We start from the raw sequence: 19,771 nt of genomic DNA on the forward strand, positions 1-19,771 counted from the left end.
CACAGTCCATCACAGGTAAAGCTCTCCCCACCACTGAGCACATCTACACGGAGTCTACATCATCAGGGACCAGCACCATCACCCAAGTCATGCTCTTTTCTCATCAGGAAGAAATTACAGGAACCTCAGGACTCTCAACCACCAGGTTCAGGACAGATATTATTCCTCAAACATCAGGGTCCTGAACCAAAGAGGATAACTTCACTTAGCAGCTTTGAACAGCCCCTAATCAGAGAGATTGGAAGCCTGACAAGATGGAGTTCACTCAGGTTCACCGACTGAGTAGAAAATGCAGTGACTAGTGGCAGTTTGGAGCTTTGAGCAGTGCTCAATTGGAGAGATCAGAAGCCCGAGTTAGTTCAGGGAACAGAAAGGAGGCTCTATGGACAAGAAGGAGATTCCCCAATAGCATGCTGCCTCCCAGTGCCAGAGCCCGTGACATCTCAGATCAAGTCCTCGGCATTCTAAAGTGGGAGGGTGGTCATGCTCCATGTTGCTACCAGTGACGTACAACTGGGTGCAGGTGTCAATTTTAATTGACGTTTTGATGACAAACTCCACTATCTTCATCAGGGATGATGCCTAGGCACATCTAATTCAGTGGTTTATATACTCCCATCATCCGTCCTTCCTGAGTAGCTAGTCCTCAACCAATCTGGTTTCCACTGTCCCACCTTGTTTAAAAATCATATTCCAGTTCTTCCTTAGAGCAAGACCTTTATCTTTGTTGAAATTCTAATTTTCCAGTCTTATTTCAATGGCTTCCTTCACCATGTAGTCCCAAAAACCACTGGTACAGCACAGCAGTTCTGTGTCAAAGTCAATCCTGTGGTCATTGCATCTGTAATGTTCTGCTATAGCCGATTTCTCCGGGCAATCCACAAACCCGCAAGGGAAACTCAAATCAATGCAACACACACAAAATGCTGGAGGAACTCAAAAGGCCAGGCAGCATCTATGGAAAGGAGTACAGTCGACGTTTCAGGCCAAGACCCTTCCTCAGGACTCAGATAGCAGATGCTGTCTGACCTGCTAGGTTCCTCCAGTATTTTGTGTGTTGTTTGGATTTCCAGCACCTGCAGATTTTCTCTTGTTTGTGATAGGAAGCTCAATTCCCAGCTTATGTGGGTCAAAGATGACTTAGGACTCTGAACCCCTGGCGCTTACAGGACTCCCAGTGAATGCAGAGCACTGTATATTGGTCAGATGGGCGTACGGTGGAAATCCTCATCAAGGAGCATAGGAGGTGTATCTGTTTGGGTTACCTGGAGAAATCGGCGGTAGCAGAACATTGCATTTGCACTTCGATGGCACAATCCATCATGGGTTAAGCCTTCTCCACCACTGAGTACATCTACAGGAAATACTGTCACAAGAAAGCAGTATCCATTATCAGGGATCCCCAACATGCAGGACACACTCTTTCTCACTGCTGATATCAGTTTTCACCCCACAACCATCAGGCTCTTGAACCCAAGGGGATAACTTCACTTGTCTCATCACTGAACTGTTCCCACAACATGTCGGCTCAATTTCAAGGACTCTCCAGCTTATGCTTGATATTTATTACTGATTATATTTCCTTTTTTTCCCCTTCCTTTTTGTATCTGCACAGTTTGATGTCTTTTGCACACTGGTTATCTGCCCTGTTAGTTCGCCTTTCATTGATTCTTTTGTGGTTATTGGATTTTTTGAGTATGCCCGCAAGAAAATTAATCTCAGGGTTGAATATGGTGGCAAATATGTACAGGCAGTTCCCCCGGTTACGAATGAAATCCGATCCTAAGTCTGTCTTTAAGTCGAATTTGTAGGTAAGTCGGAACAGGTACATAAGGTTCTTATTTAGCGTCAGTTAGTCAAATAATTGTCTTAGTGTAAAGTATATATTTTACCTTTCTAGGCATATAAAACACTTTGTACAGAACTTTTCATTTTCTCATCATAAATGGCCTTGTAGCAGCTGAGGCCCTCGGTAACTGTATGGTAAACTTTGGTGAACCTCTCTGTATTAGGATCTTGCTCCTCTAACTTTGCCATCCCTGCTTCAACGAGACGAAAGGCTTCAGCTAACTCTTTTGTCAAAAACTTTTTCGGTTCTGGAGTTTTTATGTCCCAGTCTTCTTCCTCAAATGCTATCATCACTTTATCCTTTAAAATTGTTCTGATCGTTGACCAACTGTAGCCTAACACTTTTCCAATGACCGATGGTGTTTCATCTCTTTCCGGTCACTTTATTATTTCCACCTTATTTTCAACCGTGATCCTCTTCCTTTTCTTTGATGCATCACGAGCACTTGTATCGGAATTACAGTTTGAAGGCATGGTTATAAGGGTAAATAAGAGAAAAATTTAAGCCAAATACAAAGTTACACACTCAACACAGTGTTAACGGCAACGTGATCAGATTTAAAATGGCGGACGGCGTTCTCCTTCCTCGAGCCGACGAACTGCTGAAGCCGCGCAATGTTTTCATGAGCATCACAAAGTAGTGCGTGCGTTCGTTAATACGAACCATTGTACTTAACTCAACTTTTAATATACTAGGCTTCATGGCAGTCTGTTCGTAAGTACGGGTTGTCTGTAAGTCAGACGTTTGTAACCTGGGGACTGCCTGGACTTGATAATAAATTTACTTTCAACTTTGATTCTAAATGCACCCTAATTATTTTTTCAACAAGATTAGCAAACTAATCAAAGGATCAAAACAGTCAAGCAGCATCCGTGGGGAAGAGCAAGAGTCAAATACAGGTCCACAATCCCTTATCTGAAATCCTTGGGACCAGTTGCATTTCGGAATTCATAATTTTTCGGATTTCAGACACCACCCCTTCCCCCCCCCATACCAAAAAACACGTATGCTCAAGTATTTAATCTGTCTCAGTGTGGTGGACTTTAGGACCTAGCGGTGCACCAAACCTACGCACATCCTCCCATATGCTTTAAATCATCTCCAGATTACTTATAATACCTAATACAATGTAACTGCTATGTAAATAGTTGTTATACTATATTGTTTAGGGAATAATGGCAATTTTACTTCCAACAAGAACATTCAACATAAAAATATATAGCTTCAAACAAACCGAATCAAACACATGGTAAATGACTTATTGGAATAAATGTAGAATGTCACTGTAAAACTTCAGTAACTTGTCTTTGTTTATTTAAATCATATACAGCGGTAGTTCTGACACTACTTTCTTCAGTAAGACGCCGCACAGACACACCGCGATCAGGCTTCTGCAATAACTCCACTTTCTGCGTTATTGATAAAGATAGATGCTTCCTTCTCTTTTTCTCATTGTTACCCATAGGGGTATCTGTAGCTCTTTTTGACATTTTCACAGTGAAATTAAACACAAAGTCAACAGTGAACACAAAATATCACTGAACAGCAAATGCATGTGTAACTAGTACGAGTGCTGAGCCACAACTGATATCTGGCGGCCTCTACTAGTACCACCACGTCACACCTGAGTGACGTCAGCTGTTGGTGAAAAAAACTTTGGTTTTCGGAGCTTTTTGGATTTCAGAATTTCGGATAAAGAAATGCGCGCCTGTAAAAGCATATCATTCCTTCAATAGTAATCACCAATCCCCAAGTTTGGACCTCAGCAAACAAGGAAGATAAAAATTTGGAAAGAACAAAAGAGAGATACAAGTGTAAAGTAGCAAGAAACAAAAATGGATTAAAGAAGTTTGAGTGTATAACTCAAATTGAAAATAAGCATCAAATGTGGGTCCCATATAAGTAAATAAAGAAGGATTTATGATGGACAAAAGGAATTAACTAGCTACTTTGTATTAGTCTTCAGAGAAGACACATAAAGCCTGCCAGAGATATGACAGAAGCAAGAAACTGTTGGGAATAAGCAACATTAGAAAAAGTAGAGCGAGACGAGTTAGTGTGATAAAAACTAATAAATTCCAAGGACTCAGTAGTCTTTATCTATAAGAGAAAGTGAATTTTCTATTTCCTATTTTCGAAAAATTCAGAGTTTCTGGAATTGTGCCTGTGGATTGGAAAGTGGAAGCAAAAACAGAAAAATTGACCTATTAGCCTAACACCAGAAGCAGGAAAAATACTGGCGTCTCTATTAAATGACATAACGGGGTCATGTGGGGACAGGGGTGTGAAAACCAGTGGACGTAGTTTCAGAGGCAGACAAGTTTATTTAATACAAGATCCCACACAAAAGGTTGGTCCGTAAGGATTCAGCATAACAAGTTGGGGGTTACATTGACATGGATTTAGAAATGACTGGTCAACAAAAAGCTACGATTGAGATAACCAGGTCTTTCTCGAGTTGGCAGACTGTGACTAATGGGTACAATAGATGTTTGTGCTTGAGCCCCAACGATTGTGCATAGCTATCAGTAATTCAACTGGAGGGCCAAGTTCGTATTTCAAGTTTGCTGGTGATATGAAACCAAATGGGACTGCACGTGTTGAGGATGTTAAGAGGTTATAACGTGGCAGTTGCAGCTCAGCCATTCTTTTTGGTGCACAAAATATATTCTTTGAAAAGCAGGGTGACATAATAGTTTATGTTGATTTTCAAAGGGACAAGTCACTAAAAGGCAACATGCAGGTTATGCAGCTGCACAGGCAAAGAGGAAGACAAGTTTTTTTTCTCTATTATGTATTGCATTGTACTGCTGCCACAAAGTCAACAGATTTCACAACATGTGCTGGTGAGAGTAAACCTGATGCTGATCAAAGCTTAGAAGTAATAATTAAATTAAAAATCAGCAGTCAGCGAGGACTGCGTATCAGCAAAGACTGGGGCGGGGGTAAGAGGAAAAAACAAAACCAGAAAGGTAGAGGCACATTTGTCAGACCAGCTGTTGGGGGGTGGGGGAGGGGAAGGAGTAGAGGAGAAAAAAGTTTACTCAAAATTCAGTATTTAGCCACAAGGATGCCACCTTTCTGAGGCACCGCCTTTTGAAGATATCCTTGATGTTGGAGTTGGCTGAGTTCACAACTTTCTGTGGTTTTCCCAATCCTGTCCAGTGGCCCTTCCATACCAGATGGTGTTGCAACCAGTTAGAATGCTCTCCACAGTACATCTGTAGAAAACTGTGTGTGTCATTTGTGACATACCAAATCTCCTCAAACTCCTAGTTAAATACAGCTATTGAGTTTGCTTTGTAATTTCATCAATATATTAGGCCTAGATAGATCTTCAGAGAAGTTGACGTCCAGGAACTTGAAAACTGCTCACCCTTTCTTTCTACTGCTGATCCCTCGATTAGGACTGGTGTGTGTTCCCTTGACCTCCCCTTCCTGAAGTCCACAATTTCTTGGCCTTACTGACATTGAGTGCAAGGTTGTTCTTGCAACACCATTCCACCAGCTGATCTATCACACTCCTGAACATCTCTTTGCCACCATCTGAAACTCTGCCAACAATAGTTCTGTAAATTTGCTGTTGACATATGGCACTTGAGCTGTGCCTAGCCACACAGTCATGGATGTGGAGAGTAGAGCAGTGGGCTAACCACACATCCCTGAGGTGTGCCAGTGAGGAGATGTTACTTCCAATCAGCAAGACTGTGGTCTCCCAATGAGGAAGATGCAGAGTGATGAGGTACAGAGGCCCTGGTATTGGAGCTTCTAGATTAAAAATAAGGGTACGATTGTGTTGTACACTGAGTTGTAATCAATAAGTAGCAACCTGATGCAAGTATTACGATTGTCCTGGTGATCTAAGGCAGAGTGGAGAGCCAGTGAGATTGCATCTTCTGTAGACCTATTGTGACTGAAGGTCCAGGTCCTTGCTTAGGCAAGGATTAATATTGGCCATGACCAACCTCTCAAAGGAGTTTGTCACTGTAGATGTGAGTGCAACTGGGTGATAGTCATTGTGGCAGCTCACCCTGCTCTTCTTGATTGTTATCCAGTTGAAGCAGGTAGGAACCTTGCCTGCAGCAGTGAGACATTGAGGATATCCTTGCGAGTCCACCAGTTTGTTGGCACAGATTTTTAAGAGCACTACCAAGTACACCACAAGGGCTTGATGTCATGGGAAAGTGTCAAGAAGGGGTGGTGGCAGGTACATTACGTAGCAGAACCAGAACAACAGGTCTACAGCAGATGCCATCTCACTGACTCCTCACTCAACTCTGGAACATCTAGGCAGCAAAGATGCATATATCAGGATGCTACTTATTGTCTACAGCTCAGCGTTCAAGAGCATCATCCTCCCAGAAATAATCAATCAGCTCCAAAACCCCAGCCTCAATAACTCCTTGTGCAATTGGATCAGCAACTTTAAATTTATTGATATTATTATTTGGAGGGGCGGTCCGGGGTCCAGCACACAAGTGCAATTATGAAGAAAGCGCAGCAGCGCCTCTACTTCCTTAGGAGTTTGCAGAGATTTGGCATGACATCTAAAACTTTAACAACCTTCTATGGATGTGTAGTGGGAGTCCGTTGACTGGACACATCACAGCCTGCTATGGAAACCCCAAATCTTTTGAATGGGAAATCCTACAAAAGATAGTAGATATGGTCCAGTCCATCACGGGTAATCCTTTCCCCACCATTGAGCACATCTACATGAAACAGTTGCAGGAAAGCAGCATCCATCATCAGGGACCCCCACCATCCAGGGCATGCTCTCTTCTCACTGCTGCCATCAGGGAGAAGGTACAGGAGCTTCAGCACTCACACCACCAGGTTCAGGAACAGTTATTACACCTCAACCATCAGGTTCTTGAACCAAAGGGGATAACTTCACTCGCCTCATCATTCACTTTCACTTTCAATAACTCTTCATCTCATGTTCTCAATATTTGTTGCTTATTTATTATTATTTCTTTCTTTTTGTATTTGCACAGTTTGCTGTCTTTTGTACTCTGGTTTATCGTCCATGTTGGGTGGGCTTTCAAACATGACTGGCCATAAAAGAATGCAAGTTGAAGCAAGAAATATTAATTACAATTGCCATAACTTAATGATGAATAACAAACCATGTTTGAGTAACACCAAGCCACTAACAGTATAGACAAAAAAACCCTAACATAAAGTGAATGGCTAACAACATGAGGTATATATGAGGTAATCTAGTCTGACCTAGAAAGAACACACCTGCCATCTTATACTGGTCCCCCTCCCTCCACCTTATTGTTCTGGCTTCTGCCTCCTTCCATTCCAATTCTGATAAAAGGTCTCAGCCTGAAATGTCAATGGTTCATTTCTCTTTGTAGATGCTGCCTGTCCTGCTGGGTTGCTCCAGCATGTACTCTTATGTTGCTCAAGATTTCCAGCATCTGCAGAAACTCTTGTGTCTACAGTACTTTTGAAACAAAGATATCAGGATCAACAAAAAAAAGACGAAAATAATTAAAATGCAGTAAATATATCTATAGAAATTACAACAATGTTAATGGAGTACATGCCCTTTTACCAAGAGGATACCAAGAGGGACAGGTTACCATGCATCTACTAAATGTCATGGTTAAAATAGAATTTGTGAGTTGCACGAGGTATCTTTCATATGGAAAGGTACATTTTTTAGAGGCCAATTCCAGAACAATACTATGGTGCCATGAATTAAGAAGTCAGAGAAAAACAACAAACCAACTAATCTTAGATTCTTTGGAATGATCATCATCATTATGTGTTGTGCTGCATGACACTGGTGATTGTGATTCCATGACCATGTGAGTTCTTGGTAATTTTTTAAAAAAAAACAGAAGTGGATTGCCACTGCCTTCTGGTCAGTGTCTTTACAAGATGGGTGACTCCAGAGCCAATACGAATACAGTTCAGAGGTTGCCTGCCTGGTGTCAGTGGTTGCATAACCACGACTTGTGATGTGCACCAGCTGCTCATACGGCCATCCACCACATGCTCCTATGGCTTCACATGACCCTGATCAGGGGCTAAACAGATGATACACTTTGCCCGAGAGTGACCTGCAGGCTAGCGGAGGGAAAGAGCACGTTGTACTTCTTTTGGTAGAGATGTATCGCCAGTCACCACCCTGCCCTCGCCCCCCCCCCACCACCATAGCTAGGAGAATTTGTAATAAAAATATTTCTTCCCCAAATTAGCAATACCCTGTGGCTTAGACAGCATCTTGTAAACGGCAATAGCATTTGTATTGTAGCTTATTGCCAAAATACATCCTAAATTAAAACATGTAATCAACATGTAAATGAACACTAGGCAAAAGACGAAAAAATAGCCAGAAGGTAGTGAATGTGTGGAATTTGTTACCACCGGCAGCTGTGGAGGCCAGGTCGTTGGGTGTATTTAAGGCACAGCTTGATAGGTTCTTGATTGGACATGGCATCAAATGCTATGGGGAGAAGGCCAGTGAGTGGGGCTGAGGAGGGGAAGAAAAAGGATCAGCTATGATTGAATAGTGAAGCAGTCTTGATGGGCCAAATGGCCTAATTCTGCTCTTTATGTCTTATGGTCGGGTTTTGATAATTGCCTGAAAAGTGGGTTTAAGGAGAAAAATGTTAATGTTACGCCCATGTGGCTGAGGTCGCCCTTGCTAACAGTACCACAAAAGGAAGGAACTGATGCCAGATTCAAAGAAAGAATTCTTTCTGCCTGATCTACGTGAACTTACAGATATAGATAAAGGAAGAACATTGTCCTTCAGATCAGGAACCAGGCATCACACCATGTCAGCTGTACACTACAAGAAAGAATTCCAAGTACAACAATCGTTTGAGTACTGCTGTAGAAATTTGTTCACAATGTCATGAAGCATCGTTTGTTCGGAACTCTCAAGGCAAACATAATGTGGATGGACCAGGCCAGCAGTGTGGACCAGGCCATTCCGGTCCTTTGAGCCACACTGTCCAGAAATCCCCTGACTCAGTCCTAGCCTAATGACAGAACAATTTACAACGACCAATTAACCTACCAACCTGTACATCTTTGGACTGTGGGAGGAAACAGGAGCACCTGGAGGAAACCCACGCAGTCACAGGTTATAGTTTCCATTACTTATTCTGGAAGTTGCCCTTGTCCAATCCACTGAATGGCAAATATTGCAATCTGTGAGCAGCCCTTCTCTCTTCAAGGCCTCCCACCACCACTTAAACGAATGCTCCCCTACACTAGGAAGTTTCTAGCCAGACACAAACCCTCACTCTGACAGTGGCTGGATCCCCAGTTTACTGGCTCTGAACCCCAAGTTCTCAGGCCTGAACAATACTTCCTTTACAAGCTTCACAGTATGAAGGCAACACCAATTTAGCAATTCCTGAAATGCTTATTGGTGCAATAACTCGAGAATGCACTGATTAAACTGCACAATAGTTATTAGGTCTACATCTTCCTGCTCTGTGACATGTTGAAACCAGTCTTTAACTTCAAATTAAAACTATCAAAAATAAATTCTACAACAAGCAAAGATTTTCGTCTTGACCAGCAATAAATTTAAATGCTTATTAATCAACCAATGCTAAACTAGGCATAACAACCGGCCTCAGAGTACTGAAATGTTACGTTTATCCTGTTATATTATATGGCTCAGAATGTTGGACAACATCCAGTAACATGAGGAAACGAATTGAAGCAGCAGAGATGTGGTTTTTGAGGAGGATGCAAAGAATATCATGGATGAAACAAATATCTAATGAGGATGTCATGAACACAAAAAGAGAAATAACGTATGAGATCATGAAAAGGCAACGTAACTTCACTGGACATGTGATTAGGAAAGAGGAGTTAGAATGCATGGAAATTATAGGAAAGATTGAAGGGAAGAAAGCAAGAGGAAGACAAAGACAAATGATGATGGAGACAGCAGCCAGAGAACTAGAAATGAATACCAATGAATTGATCCACTTGACCTGAAACAGAAGTGTGTGGGCCATGGCAGTCAAAGCTCAAACTGGGCACGACACCTGATGATGATGATGATGATGATGATTAATCAACATTAAAACACAAAAGTTTGTAAACACATCTGCATAATTATTTTACCATAATTAAGTCAAGGTTTCATTCCAATTTAAAATACTCAAAAAGAAAATCAGGTATTACAAAACCAAACTACAATGTATTCTGTTTATCATAAGCCTTACACAAGCAAGGAATTTTGTTACCCCTTAGTGTAGATGACAACAAACAATAGGCCAAGTTTGCTATAGCAGGATTATATAGTGGCAAGCCCTGTTATTATACTGTGACAAGGATTTGGTCCATAATGACAGACAAGGAAGCTCGTTAACTCAACAACTGTTTTATTGTGATACACACAAAACAAACCAGGCACCATGACCCAGAGAGTGAACCCAACCAGTCCTACACAGACAGGGGAGGTGACCATCACACACCCCGGTTACAGTTAGGGTGACCCACAGATACACAAGCAAATAGCTGTGCAACCCAAGTTAAAATTTAAACAATATATGAACTGGAACTTTCCCCCATAGTCCCACAGAAGTGTTTTAACACGAGAACAATAAACAGCGCTGGTCATTAGAAATGCAGGGGTGGGCTGTTGAACACGTGCACCCCCCCACAGCGTCACATTGCCTCACCTGAGGGGGTCAGCTGTTCCCAGCAACCCCAGAGTCCATAGCAAGGTCCAAAACTTCCAGTGGACGTTGACACTGCCACCTGTTTGTGTGAGGGAAGAGGCAGGGCACCCAGAGTGTCACTTCCTTCCTTCAGCCTCGCTGGGTTAGCGGTGGCCAAGGGCTGAAACGGTGCCAGCTGGTCCCGGTGCAGCTCGACTGCCTTCCGCCGCTCAGGCAACTGCACCCAATATACCACATCAGAGGTGTGATCGAGCACATCTCCCGGCCCCTTCCAGTGGCTTTCAAGCCTGGGGGATAGTCCCTTCTTCTGGAAGGGGCAGTAGACCAATACTGAGGCTCCCACCATGTACTGCTGCATTGGCACCCTAGACTGGTGGCCCATCCCCTTCTGGGACCTGCAGGCGTCGCAGCCGTGCATGAATAGCTCCATGTCCTGCCTGTACCCAGGCCAGTAGAAACGTTCACGCAGCCTGCCCAACGTCTTTGCCACTCCGAGATGGCCAGCCCCCACCAGCCCGTGCACCGACCGCAGCATCATGGTGTGGAGCCCCCGGGGGCCCACCGGATGCAAAAGATGTCTGCGCCATCGGACAACTGCCACCGCTGGAACAGCAACCCCTCGTGGACCTCCAGTGCTCCCCACTGCGAGTACAGGGCCTTGGTCTCTGGGTTCAGGGCCACTCCGGCCGTCGTCCCTCACCCGGGGCCAGCACAGAATCAGTCACCTGTTCACTGCGCAGCTGCTCGTGGTCCAGAGCAGGGGGTGGGGGGGTCGTCACTGGCTGTCACCTGAAGAACAGTCACTGTGGCTTGCCCGTGGGTCAGCGACGCTGCGTTGGGCCGCTGCGAAACCAGCGGTGGTTGCGGCTCACGCTGGGAGCACTTCCTGGAGCTGCCCTGCTGGAGAGCCACAGTGTCAGCATCGAGGCAGAGTGTTGCCCCCGACACATCCACATTGGCTGCCCAGCGGGTCAGCAGGTCCAGGCCAGTGATGCAGGACTCTCAGATGTCGGCGAGACACACCTTATGCTCCACTGCGTTTTTCCCCCACTGCAATGCGCAGCCTCCTCTTCCCTCGCGTTGCTGGTGACCGTAGCCAGCTGGGCCGCTGTCGTCGTTCACCCAGGCGGGGATGCTGGTCCGTGTTGGGGAGAACACCGGGACGGATGACGGTGATGGTTGACCCTGTATCCACCAGCACACAGCATCTGATGCCCTCCACGATACAGTCCACATACAAGCCTTACTCTTCACCCAAACAGCCCACCCAGAGGCGTGACAACGCAGTGGTTCTGCTGGAGGATTCGGGTGGCGCTGCCCGCTCAGCATTTCCTGATGGCTGCGCTGAGCTGTGGCGTGGTGCCAGTGCAGGACAGTCCTGGGCCAAATGACCTGCCTCACTGCACCGGCAGCAGAGATCGTTTCATGGCCTGCGGCGGGGTCGGCACAGTGCTGGTCGGACCTGTCTCACGGCTCCTCCTTGTCAGTTTCCTCCTCCGCCTTAGTGACACAAGCCCAGGCTCATGGCGTGCGGGATGATGCGGGAACACCTGGGGGGGGGGGGTCTAAAATTATTTCTGCTCTCTCTGCCTCGGCCAATGCCTTGTCCAGCGACAATGGTGGTGTCAGGTGAACATGCTGCCGAAGGCACTCCAGCATCAGTGCCTTTACAAAGGCGTGGCGAAGATTAGCTGCCAATGCCCAGACTTTCTCCTATACGGCACCATCCACTACACGGTTCTTCCCTCACTGCTTCCACCTACGCCCTCTGCTCGAAACGCCACTCCATCGAGGGCCCTGCAGTCACGCTGCTCTGCCAGCGTTAGGTCAAGGATGGCCCACAGGGCATCTCCCTCCAGTGCCAGGGCAAGGTGCCACCGTCTCGTTAGGACTCCACCCAGTGTGCTATGCGGCAAGTCTGACTTGCGCCAGATAAAGCTCCAGGTGGCTGGTACCATCGTATCTGGGGAGCTTCAGGGTGAACCTTGAGGCGCAAATCGTCGAGGCTCTTTGATCTCCCTCTTGCTCCGGTGGCAACTGCTATGGTGCCCATCCTCCCATGGCTACAGAGTCTTGGGTTCCCCGGTGCGGGTCGCTACGGAGGCGAGTGATGCGCTCCGCTCTGTCTCCCAGGTACGCTCGCTCTGTCGGGGCTCCTTGAAAGGCACAATGCTCCGTTCCCAGGTCCTCCCTCCGGGTCTCGTCTTCACGAGCACTGCCTGTGGGTGCAAAGGAGGTATACTGCTCGGTCCTTTGTCTGATTCCCCAGGTCTTAAGGCACTCTATCCGACGTCATAGCTCTTCACTCTTGTTGTCGATCTCACATCCCACTCCTGACACCAATGTGGCAAGCATTTGGTCCATAATGACAGACAAGGAAGCTCGTTAACTCAACAACCATTTTATTGTGATAAACACAGAACAGACCGGGTACATTGACCCGAAGAGTGAACCCAACCAGTCGGGGGAGGTGACCCTGGTTACGGTTCAGGTAACCCACAAATACACAAGCAAATAGCTGTATAACCCAAGCTAAAATGTAACAATAAATGAACTGGAACTTCCCACCATGATCCCACAAAAGCATTTTAACACAAGAATAAACAGTACTGGTCATTAGAAATGCAGGGCGTCACAATACCTTTTATGGTAGGCATACAAGAGGATAGAAAGCTATAGAATGGTCAACAATGGAGACGAAACATTAGATAAAGAAAGCACCAAACTAATATTTCAATCTCAGTTTTAGTATTAGCAAGTTAAGTTTGTTTGTTATGTTATGTGCCATGTCGTGTGATGTAGGTGATCATGGTAGATGGAATATAGTGTAGGGAAATGTGGGGTCTTGAACAACTGTAGGAAGAATAAAGGGAGAAAATTCAGAAAACAAAATTGCAAAGAAACTTGAGTCCTAGTTCAGGATTCTCTGAAAGGTAACTTCCAGGTTAAGTCAGCAATTCATTCGTGATGTGCTATTTTGTGATATGAAGGTGATCATGGTCTCTCCACGACCATGATTGCTCTTGGCAAATTTTTCTACAGAAGTGGTTTGCCATTGCCTTCTTCTGGGCAGTGTCTTTACAAGACGGGTGCCATCAGCTGCACATACGACCATTCACCATGTGCTCCGATGGCTTCATGTGGCCTTGTAGGCTATGGCAAAAGCTGCAGGCTAGTGGAGGGAAAGAGTGCCTTACACCTCCTTGCATCTCCACCTTGCTACCCAAACAACTTAAGTAACAAATATAATTGAGACAATGTTAACAAACTGAACATCTGCCAAGATTTTGTTGGAATTTCTCCTAATGTTACTAGACTGCAAGTGATCTCATCATTTTGTCATGAAGAAGGGAAAATGTGAAATGGAACTCTCTAACCCTTCTGGATAATTTGTGCTGTCTCTGACATCCTGACCTTCACTGTATGATTTAATGTACAGGGGATAAATAAGTGAAAATGAATCCTTAAACCTAATTTGAAGAAATGGTGATGATGAAACTGGAAAAGCAGGAGGAAAAGATGAAAGTGAAAGGTATGTTCAATATAGAAAGATCAAGAAAAACAATGCAATAAGAGGGATTGAAAAAGCAGAAGATGACTAAACAAGAGAAAATCTGCAGTTGCTGTAAATCGAATGCAACATACACAAAATGCTGGAGGAACTCAACATTTCGGGCCACTCAACAGTCAACATTTCGGGCAATATGTATGTATATTAGGAACAAGTTTAATAGCAAGAGGAATAGAGTCTACCATAACCATTGAACAATTTTTTTGTGCTGGAGAAACTGAACAAAATTTGAGGGACATATAGTATATGAAATTATGAAGTGGAAAAGAGTTACAAAAATAATAAAAAGCCAAATGATCACCATTCAATGCCTGCCTGCCCATCCCCCACATATAATTATGACAGCAAAAGACAGTTAAAAAGAAATAATATTTCAAAAAAGTAATATTATAGCCCAAGTCCTTGAGCGTCATGGCCTGTAGATCGAATGAGGGCCTAGCCTGCACCACAACTCAGGCCTCACCACTCCACCACTATAGGTCTCACTATTAAATTCCAGCTGCTTTCACTTTCTATGATTTGAATCAACAACTTAAATGAAGAAACTCCCAGCAAAGTCTTGGTCAAAGTTCAAACTCCAAAGAATTTATAGGTAATCTGTGACCTGATATTGGAAGTTTTACATTCTCATAGTTAAAAACTACACCTTTAGCGAATAGTAAAATCAGCACATTATAATTCATTCCCATTTTGAAATTAAGTGTTAGGTGTATGATTATTCATATGCAGACTTAAGTCAGATACCATCATGTCCCCACCTCACTCAAATCTATGAGACAAATGGAAGGAAAATCACACTGAACAAACAGTATAGATAAGGTGGCTATCAAATATTGATGAAGTCCTAAAGCTGTGGATTTCCTAACTCACAAACTGAATAATTTTCTTGTCGTTTATTGATGTCAGGATGTTGTTTCCTAGAGCTTAGAACTAAGACCATTACCAGGGAAGTTTCTACTTTTGATTGATTAATTACTAGCATATAACAGCAAGATTTGATCTTTTCATTTCTCATCTGTCCACAAAGCAAGCCTACCTCCACACAGCACCCACCATTTAAAATAAAATGCTGTAGGAACATGGCTGCAAAAGATGCATGCTCTTCTAGTTAAGATGGCAACTTGAAACCTGTGTGCAGTCTGGAATTCAAAATGACAACCTTCTGTCACCTGAACTGTCTTGTTCCCTAATAGGAGATTCAGTATTGCACTCTCTCTAGTTGAGACTTCCACATATTGACTAAGGAAACTTTCTTGAACACTTTGACAAACTCTATCCAATCCAGTTGTTTTATAGTACAGGGGTCCCAGAAAGTTAAAATTGCCTAATATCACAATCTTCTCCCTCTCCCTCCTTCTACAAATGTATTCCTCCAAAGGAAGAGTAGTCTGGTACAGGCCAGACTAAAAGAGGTCCATCAGTCCTCCAAGTTCGGGAGTTCAGCTCACGGCCAACAACCCTGACAGGTAAAAGATTTGCTATGGAAATAGCAATGAAGAATTCTTTTACATCTGATGTGACAGTATTTCTGAGTCTCTATCCGGGACTTGCCTGACTGACAATAGTGAAAACGAAGAAAAATGTACTGACAGGATGAAGGAAGACCTGAATACCATCAGAGATGGAGGACCTTCATTGCTGCCCTAAACGCCAGTGGCATAACAGAGCGTAGGTAAAAAACTGGTCTCACTCTATATGACAGTTTCTGAACTACTAAAAAGATTTACAAGTATAAGATGCCAGAATTATAGCATATTTTCCTTAAATTTCACCTATTTTCTGGCAAGGATGCAGAGAAGTTTTTGGATCCTGACAAGAATAGGACTTAGATATGCATCTTTAGGATGTACAGCTGAATCCAAATTCTGCCTAAATTTTCCTAAAATAGGAATATTTCACAATCTTCTACAAAACTGATTAACAATGTTGTTCAAATATGTAGTTTTTTTCCAAAATGTTACTGTTCAATGTAAATAAGTTGATTCATACAACATTCCTCATATCATTGCGAACTTAAAATTTCAGTATTACTTACCCTCATAAGACTGCTCGCAAACGTCATTGTCCGAGCCACTTTGTTTCCACTTATCAGTTGCATCAATGCCCACTGTTGGATAGCTGTTTTTAACAGTCAGTTTATTGGAGGAGCGACTATATACTGCTCTATCTTTGCATCGCCACCACAAAGCTATACCTTCTGCATCACATTCAAATACTTTCAATGGTTCTGCTTTGTTGGAAGTATCAAGACCGAGGCATTTTTTAACTCCAATGTTAAACAGCCGATGCCTGGATACCCACTTCCATTGCTGAAGCTCCTCTTGTTGATTGCATGCGTCCATTGTAATTCCAGAAGATCTTACTTTGAGGCATTTTGTAGTATTTTGGTGCTGGATAGTAAAGATGCCATTACCTAAGGGGCAAGAGGAAAGTTAGAATTATGAAAAACTAAAACAATTAGATACAGTTTAACTAAAAGTTTGATGAAATGATAACAAATAATACCATTAGGTGAAACATGGGTACCCAGGTAATTTCACAAAACAGGAAGTTCCTCACTTGAGGAAGTAAAAGTTAATATTGTCATGGCCTAATCACAAATTTTCAGGCCAAACTTATGAATTATTTTCTACAAGGGTATCACTTTGATTGTCGAGTGACTGGTATGGCATTTTACAAGTTAAAACAGAGTAAGAGATTAATATGCTGAACTGGAGGAACGAAGCATTCTTATTCAAGATAGAATAATTTGATGACAAGTAATTTTGCTGCCATTTTAGAAATGAAGCAGTAACCTTTCTGACCACAAATTTACAGCAACTAGAATTGCTCAGCATAAAAATGCAGGGCTATCACGAATATTAATAAAAATATTAGATGATGCACTTGCTTTTAAATTAATAGAGTAGCAAACAATAGAAGTACAAATTAACATCATACCACTTTCAGAAAATTCTAGAAAGTGCCCTCAAGGGAATGAACTACTACTGAATGACAATTTCCCACAAATAGCAAGGGGTTAATGACAAGTTTTGTTATTTTGCTTGAGGGATAAATACTGTCAATGTTTGTGGCCCTGAGTTTTCTTCTCTATCTACTTGAAGGAATAGAATTTATTTATTGTCACGTACGAAGATGACATCCTGAACACAATAACCCCTGTAAAACTGTAGTGTCAGCCTAAAGTTCTATATTCCAGTCTTTGGAGTAGGTGTCAATCCCTAAACCTTCTAATGCAGAGGCAACCTAACAAGCAACAGAAAAATATTAGGTACTTTGTCAAAAGACAGAGAAACGTTAGCCACATTTCTTCCTCTGGAGACCACAAAGGATTTTCAGAAAAGCTCAAGGCTTCTCCAGTCTTCTGCAATCAGGGTGAAAGACAATGAAATGGCACCCTGATCAAAGTGAACTTTATTTTTAAATCTTTTTATTAATATATAATCTTCTACAGCTATAAAATACAGAAATTCAACAAATTAGTATGTATATAATTAATAAAGCTGAAAATAAACATGATAATGAAAAAAAATTTTTATAAAAAGGAAGAGAAGGAAAAAAGCTAACTAAAACAAAACCCCACTAACTATAAAACAAAAAAAGAGAAAAAACATTAGGAACTAACTCCTGGAGCAATACGTCTTACAATCATTTATATATATAAAAGAAGAAAAAGAAAGCAACAACTGCCATTTCATATTTATATAACATAAATTTGGAAGAAAACCATGTAAATTGATTCAAATTAAATGATAATATTTAGCAAAAGAGCTCCATCTTCTCTCAAAATCAAATTGGGGATCAAAAGTTCTACTTCTAATTTTTTCCAAACTAAGACATAACATAACTTGGGAAAACCATTGAGTTAGTGTAGGAGCAGAGGTATCTTTCCACTTCAATAAAATAGCTCTTCCTGCCAACAATGTAACAAATGATGATTTGAAAATGAAGTACCCTGAACTGATGCGGAACTATTCCAAATAGAACAGTCAATGTACTAGGTTGGAATTTAATGGCAAGTATGATTTGAAGCAAAAGCGAGTGAGATGCTTTACTTTCAACTGCTACTTGTCAAGTGAGAGCAGGTCACAAATGTTTAGCACAGGTTGACAGCCACTGAAAAGGTTTATCTGTGAGAATGTCATATAAGTACTAAATAACAAGCTGGTGCCTTCGAGCACGAGGCAACACAGTTCCTGGCATTGTCTATTTCCAAATGTACCACGTGCTGCATAAAGTAGTTATAAAGCTGTCTGGAATTTAGATATTTTAAGTTCAGGTACCTAAACTAGAATAGATTATTGAACCTGTTAGTTCAAAGCAATGAGGGGCACACAAAGTCCAAATCTTAAACGTTAAAATCATAAAACTGCAGATAGTCTTAATCTGAAATAAAAGTGTGCTGGAAATATCCAACAGGTGAGGCAGCATCTATAGAGGGGGAAACAGAACAAAGATCTAAGCCGAGAAACTGAGTAGTTGTTTTAACTGCGAAGTACAAGCTCTTGCCAAAAAAAAAGGGTAAATGTAGACAGAGTCCAACTTCCAGTTAAAACTCAGTACAGGTATTCAGAAAATCACCACAAACCACCCTTACAAGAAACCAGCTGCAAGTAAACAGCCGGGCGAATTCTTTCTTCACCCATACTATGAAATTGTTGGATTTGAGCCAAGGACTATAACGCCACTGGAGAAACAAATGTTTATTCTTCTTTATCATCTTTGTACACATATTATTAGCATAGCACGTAAAACGCGTTAACGCGATGACTATTTTTTAAAATCTATAATGTTACTAAAAATACTAGAGCAGCAAAACGCACATATATTTTCACACTAAACTTAACCGCACCTGTGGTCGGAGACGCTGTTACGACACGACACACAAGAAAGAGATCAGATATGAGAATAAAATAAAAAGAAATCGGTCCGGTACACCAGCTCTTCATGCCTACGCGATTTCCAGAATATTTCGGGTGCTCCCACTGTGATGCCGGCAGAATATGAAATTAACTGAGCCCATCCTCGCCTCTCTCTTGCTCCTCACAAGCAACACCGCACTTGATTGGTGGATGCAGAAAGTATTTCAGCCAGCAGGTTCTCATTGGTTAAACGGCTTGGCATCGCGTTCAGCAGACCAACTCGAAAGTGAAAGCCGCCGCCATCCAAAATTCCCCTCGAGTTCCTATAAAGCTCTACGAACTATATCACTTGCATGAAAAGTGCTCTATAAATAAACTTTATTATTATTGTTTAATGTTTCCTCAGCTCAAGCTGTGGTACAGGCACAAGCAAAACACACACATAGCCAAGCGATCTCTGCTCGAATTGAGCAAGCGCTCTCTTATCTCTAGGATGAGACCTCACTCAGTTCCAATGCCTTAACGAAACTGAAAACAATCCAACAACGTCTTTTCATCTCGATGTTAATGACGCAATTAATATGAAAAAAAACATAAATAAGACCAAAATAAGTTAATTTTGAGAGGATGAGAATGTAGGTTTGATATTCTACAACAATGTTGTGAGCAAAGGGGTAGCCAGAGAGTGAAAAGGTCGGTCCTCTAAGGATCAGTGTTGTCGTCGATGTTTGTAAGCTCAGGAAATGGGAGAGGTAGTAAATGAATACATCCAGTCTGTATTAGTTCAAAGTACATTTATTATGGAAGTATGTACACTCTA

At 42.5% G+C, this 19,771-nt stretch overlaps 1 protein-coding gene across 1 annotated transcript in view; it reads right to left on the reverse strand.

Moving 5' to 3' along the window:
* ly75 (lymphocyte antigen 75) overlaps nt 1-19,123 on the reverse strand; it is a 186,145-nt gene extending 167,022 nt beyond the window's left edge. The window contains exons 1-2 of the mRNA XM_063052314.1: nt 18,942-19,123; nt 16,125-16,502 (exon numbers count right to left, since the gene is read on the reverse strand). Coding sequence (XP_062908384.1) covers nt 16,125-16,502; nt 18,942-19,038 — 475 coding nt within the window. The 5' untranslated portion in view covers nt 19,039-19,123. The remainder of the gene's footprint in view (nt 1-16,124; nt 16,503-18,941) is intronic.
* Nucleotides 19,124-19,771: the final 648 nt, after the last annotated feature.

The sequence above is a fragment of the Mobula hypostoma genome, chromosome 6 (assembly GCF_963921235.1).
Source record: "Mobula hypostoma chromosome 6, sMobHyp1.1, whole genome shotgun sequence".
Lineage (NCBI taxonomy): Eukaryota > Metazoa > Chordata > Chondrichthyes > Myliobatiformes > Myliobatidae > Mobula > Mobula hypostoma.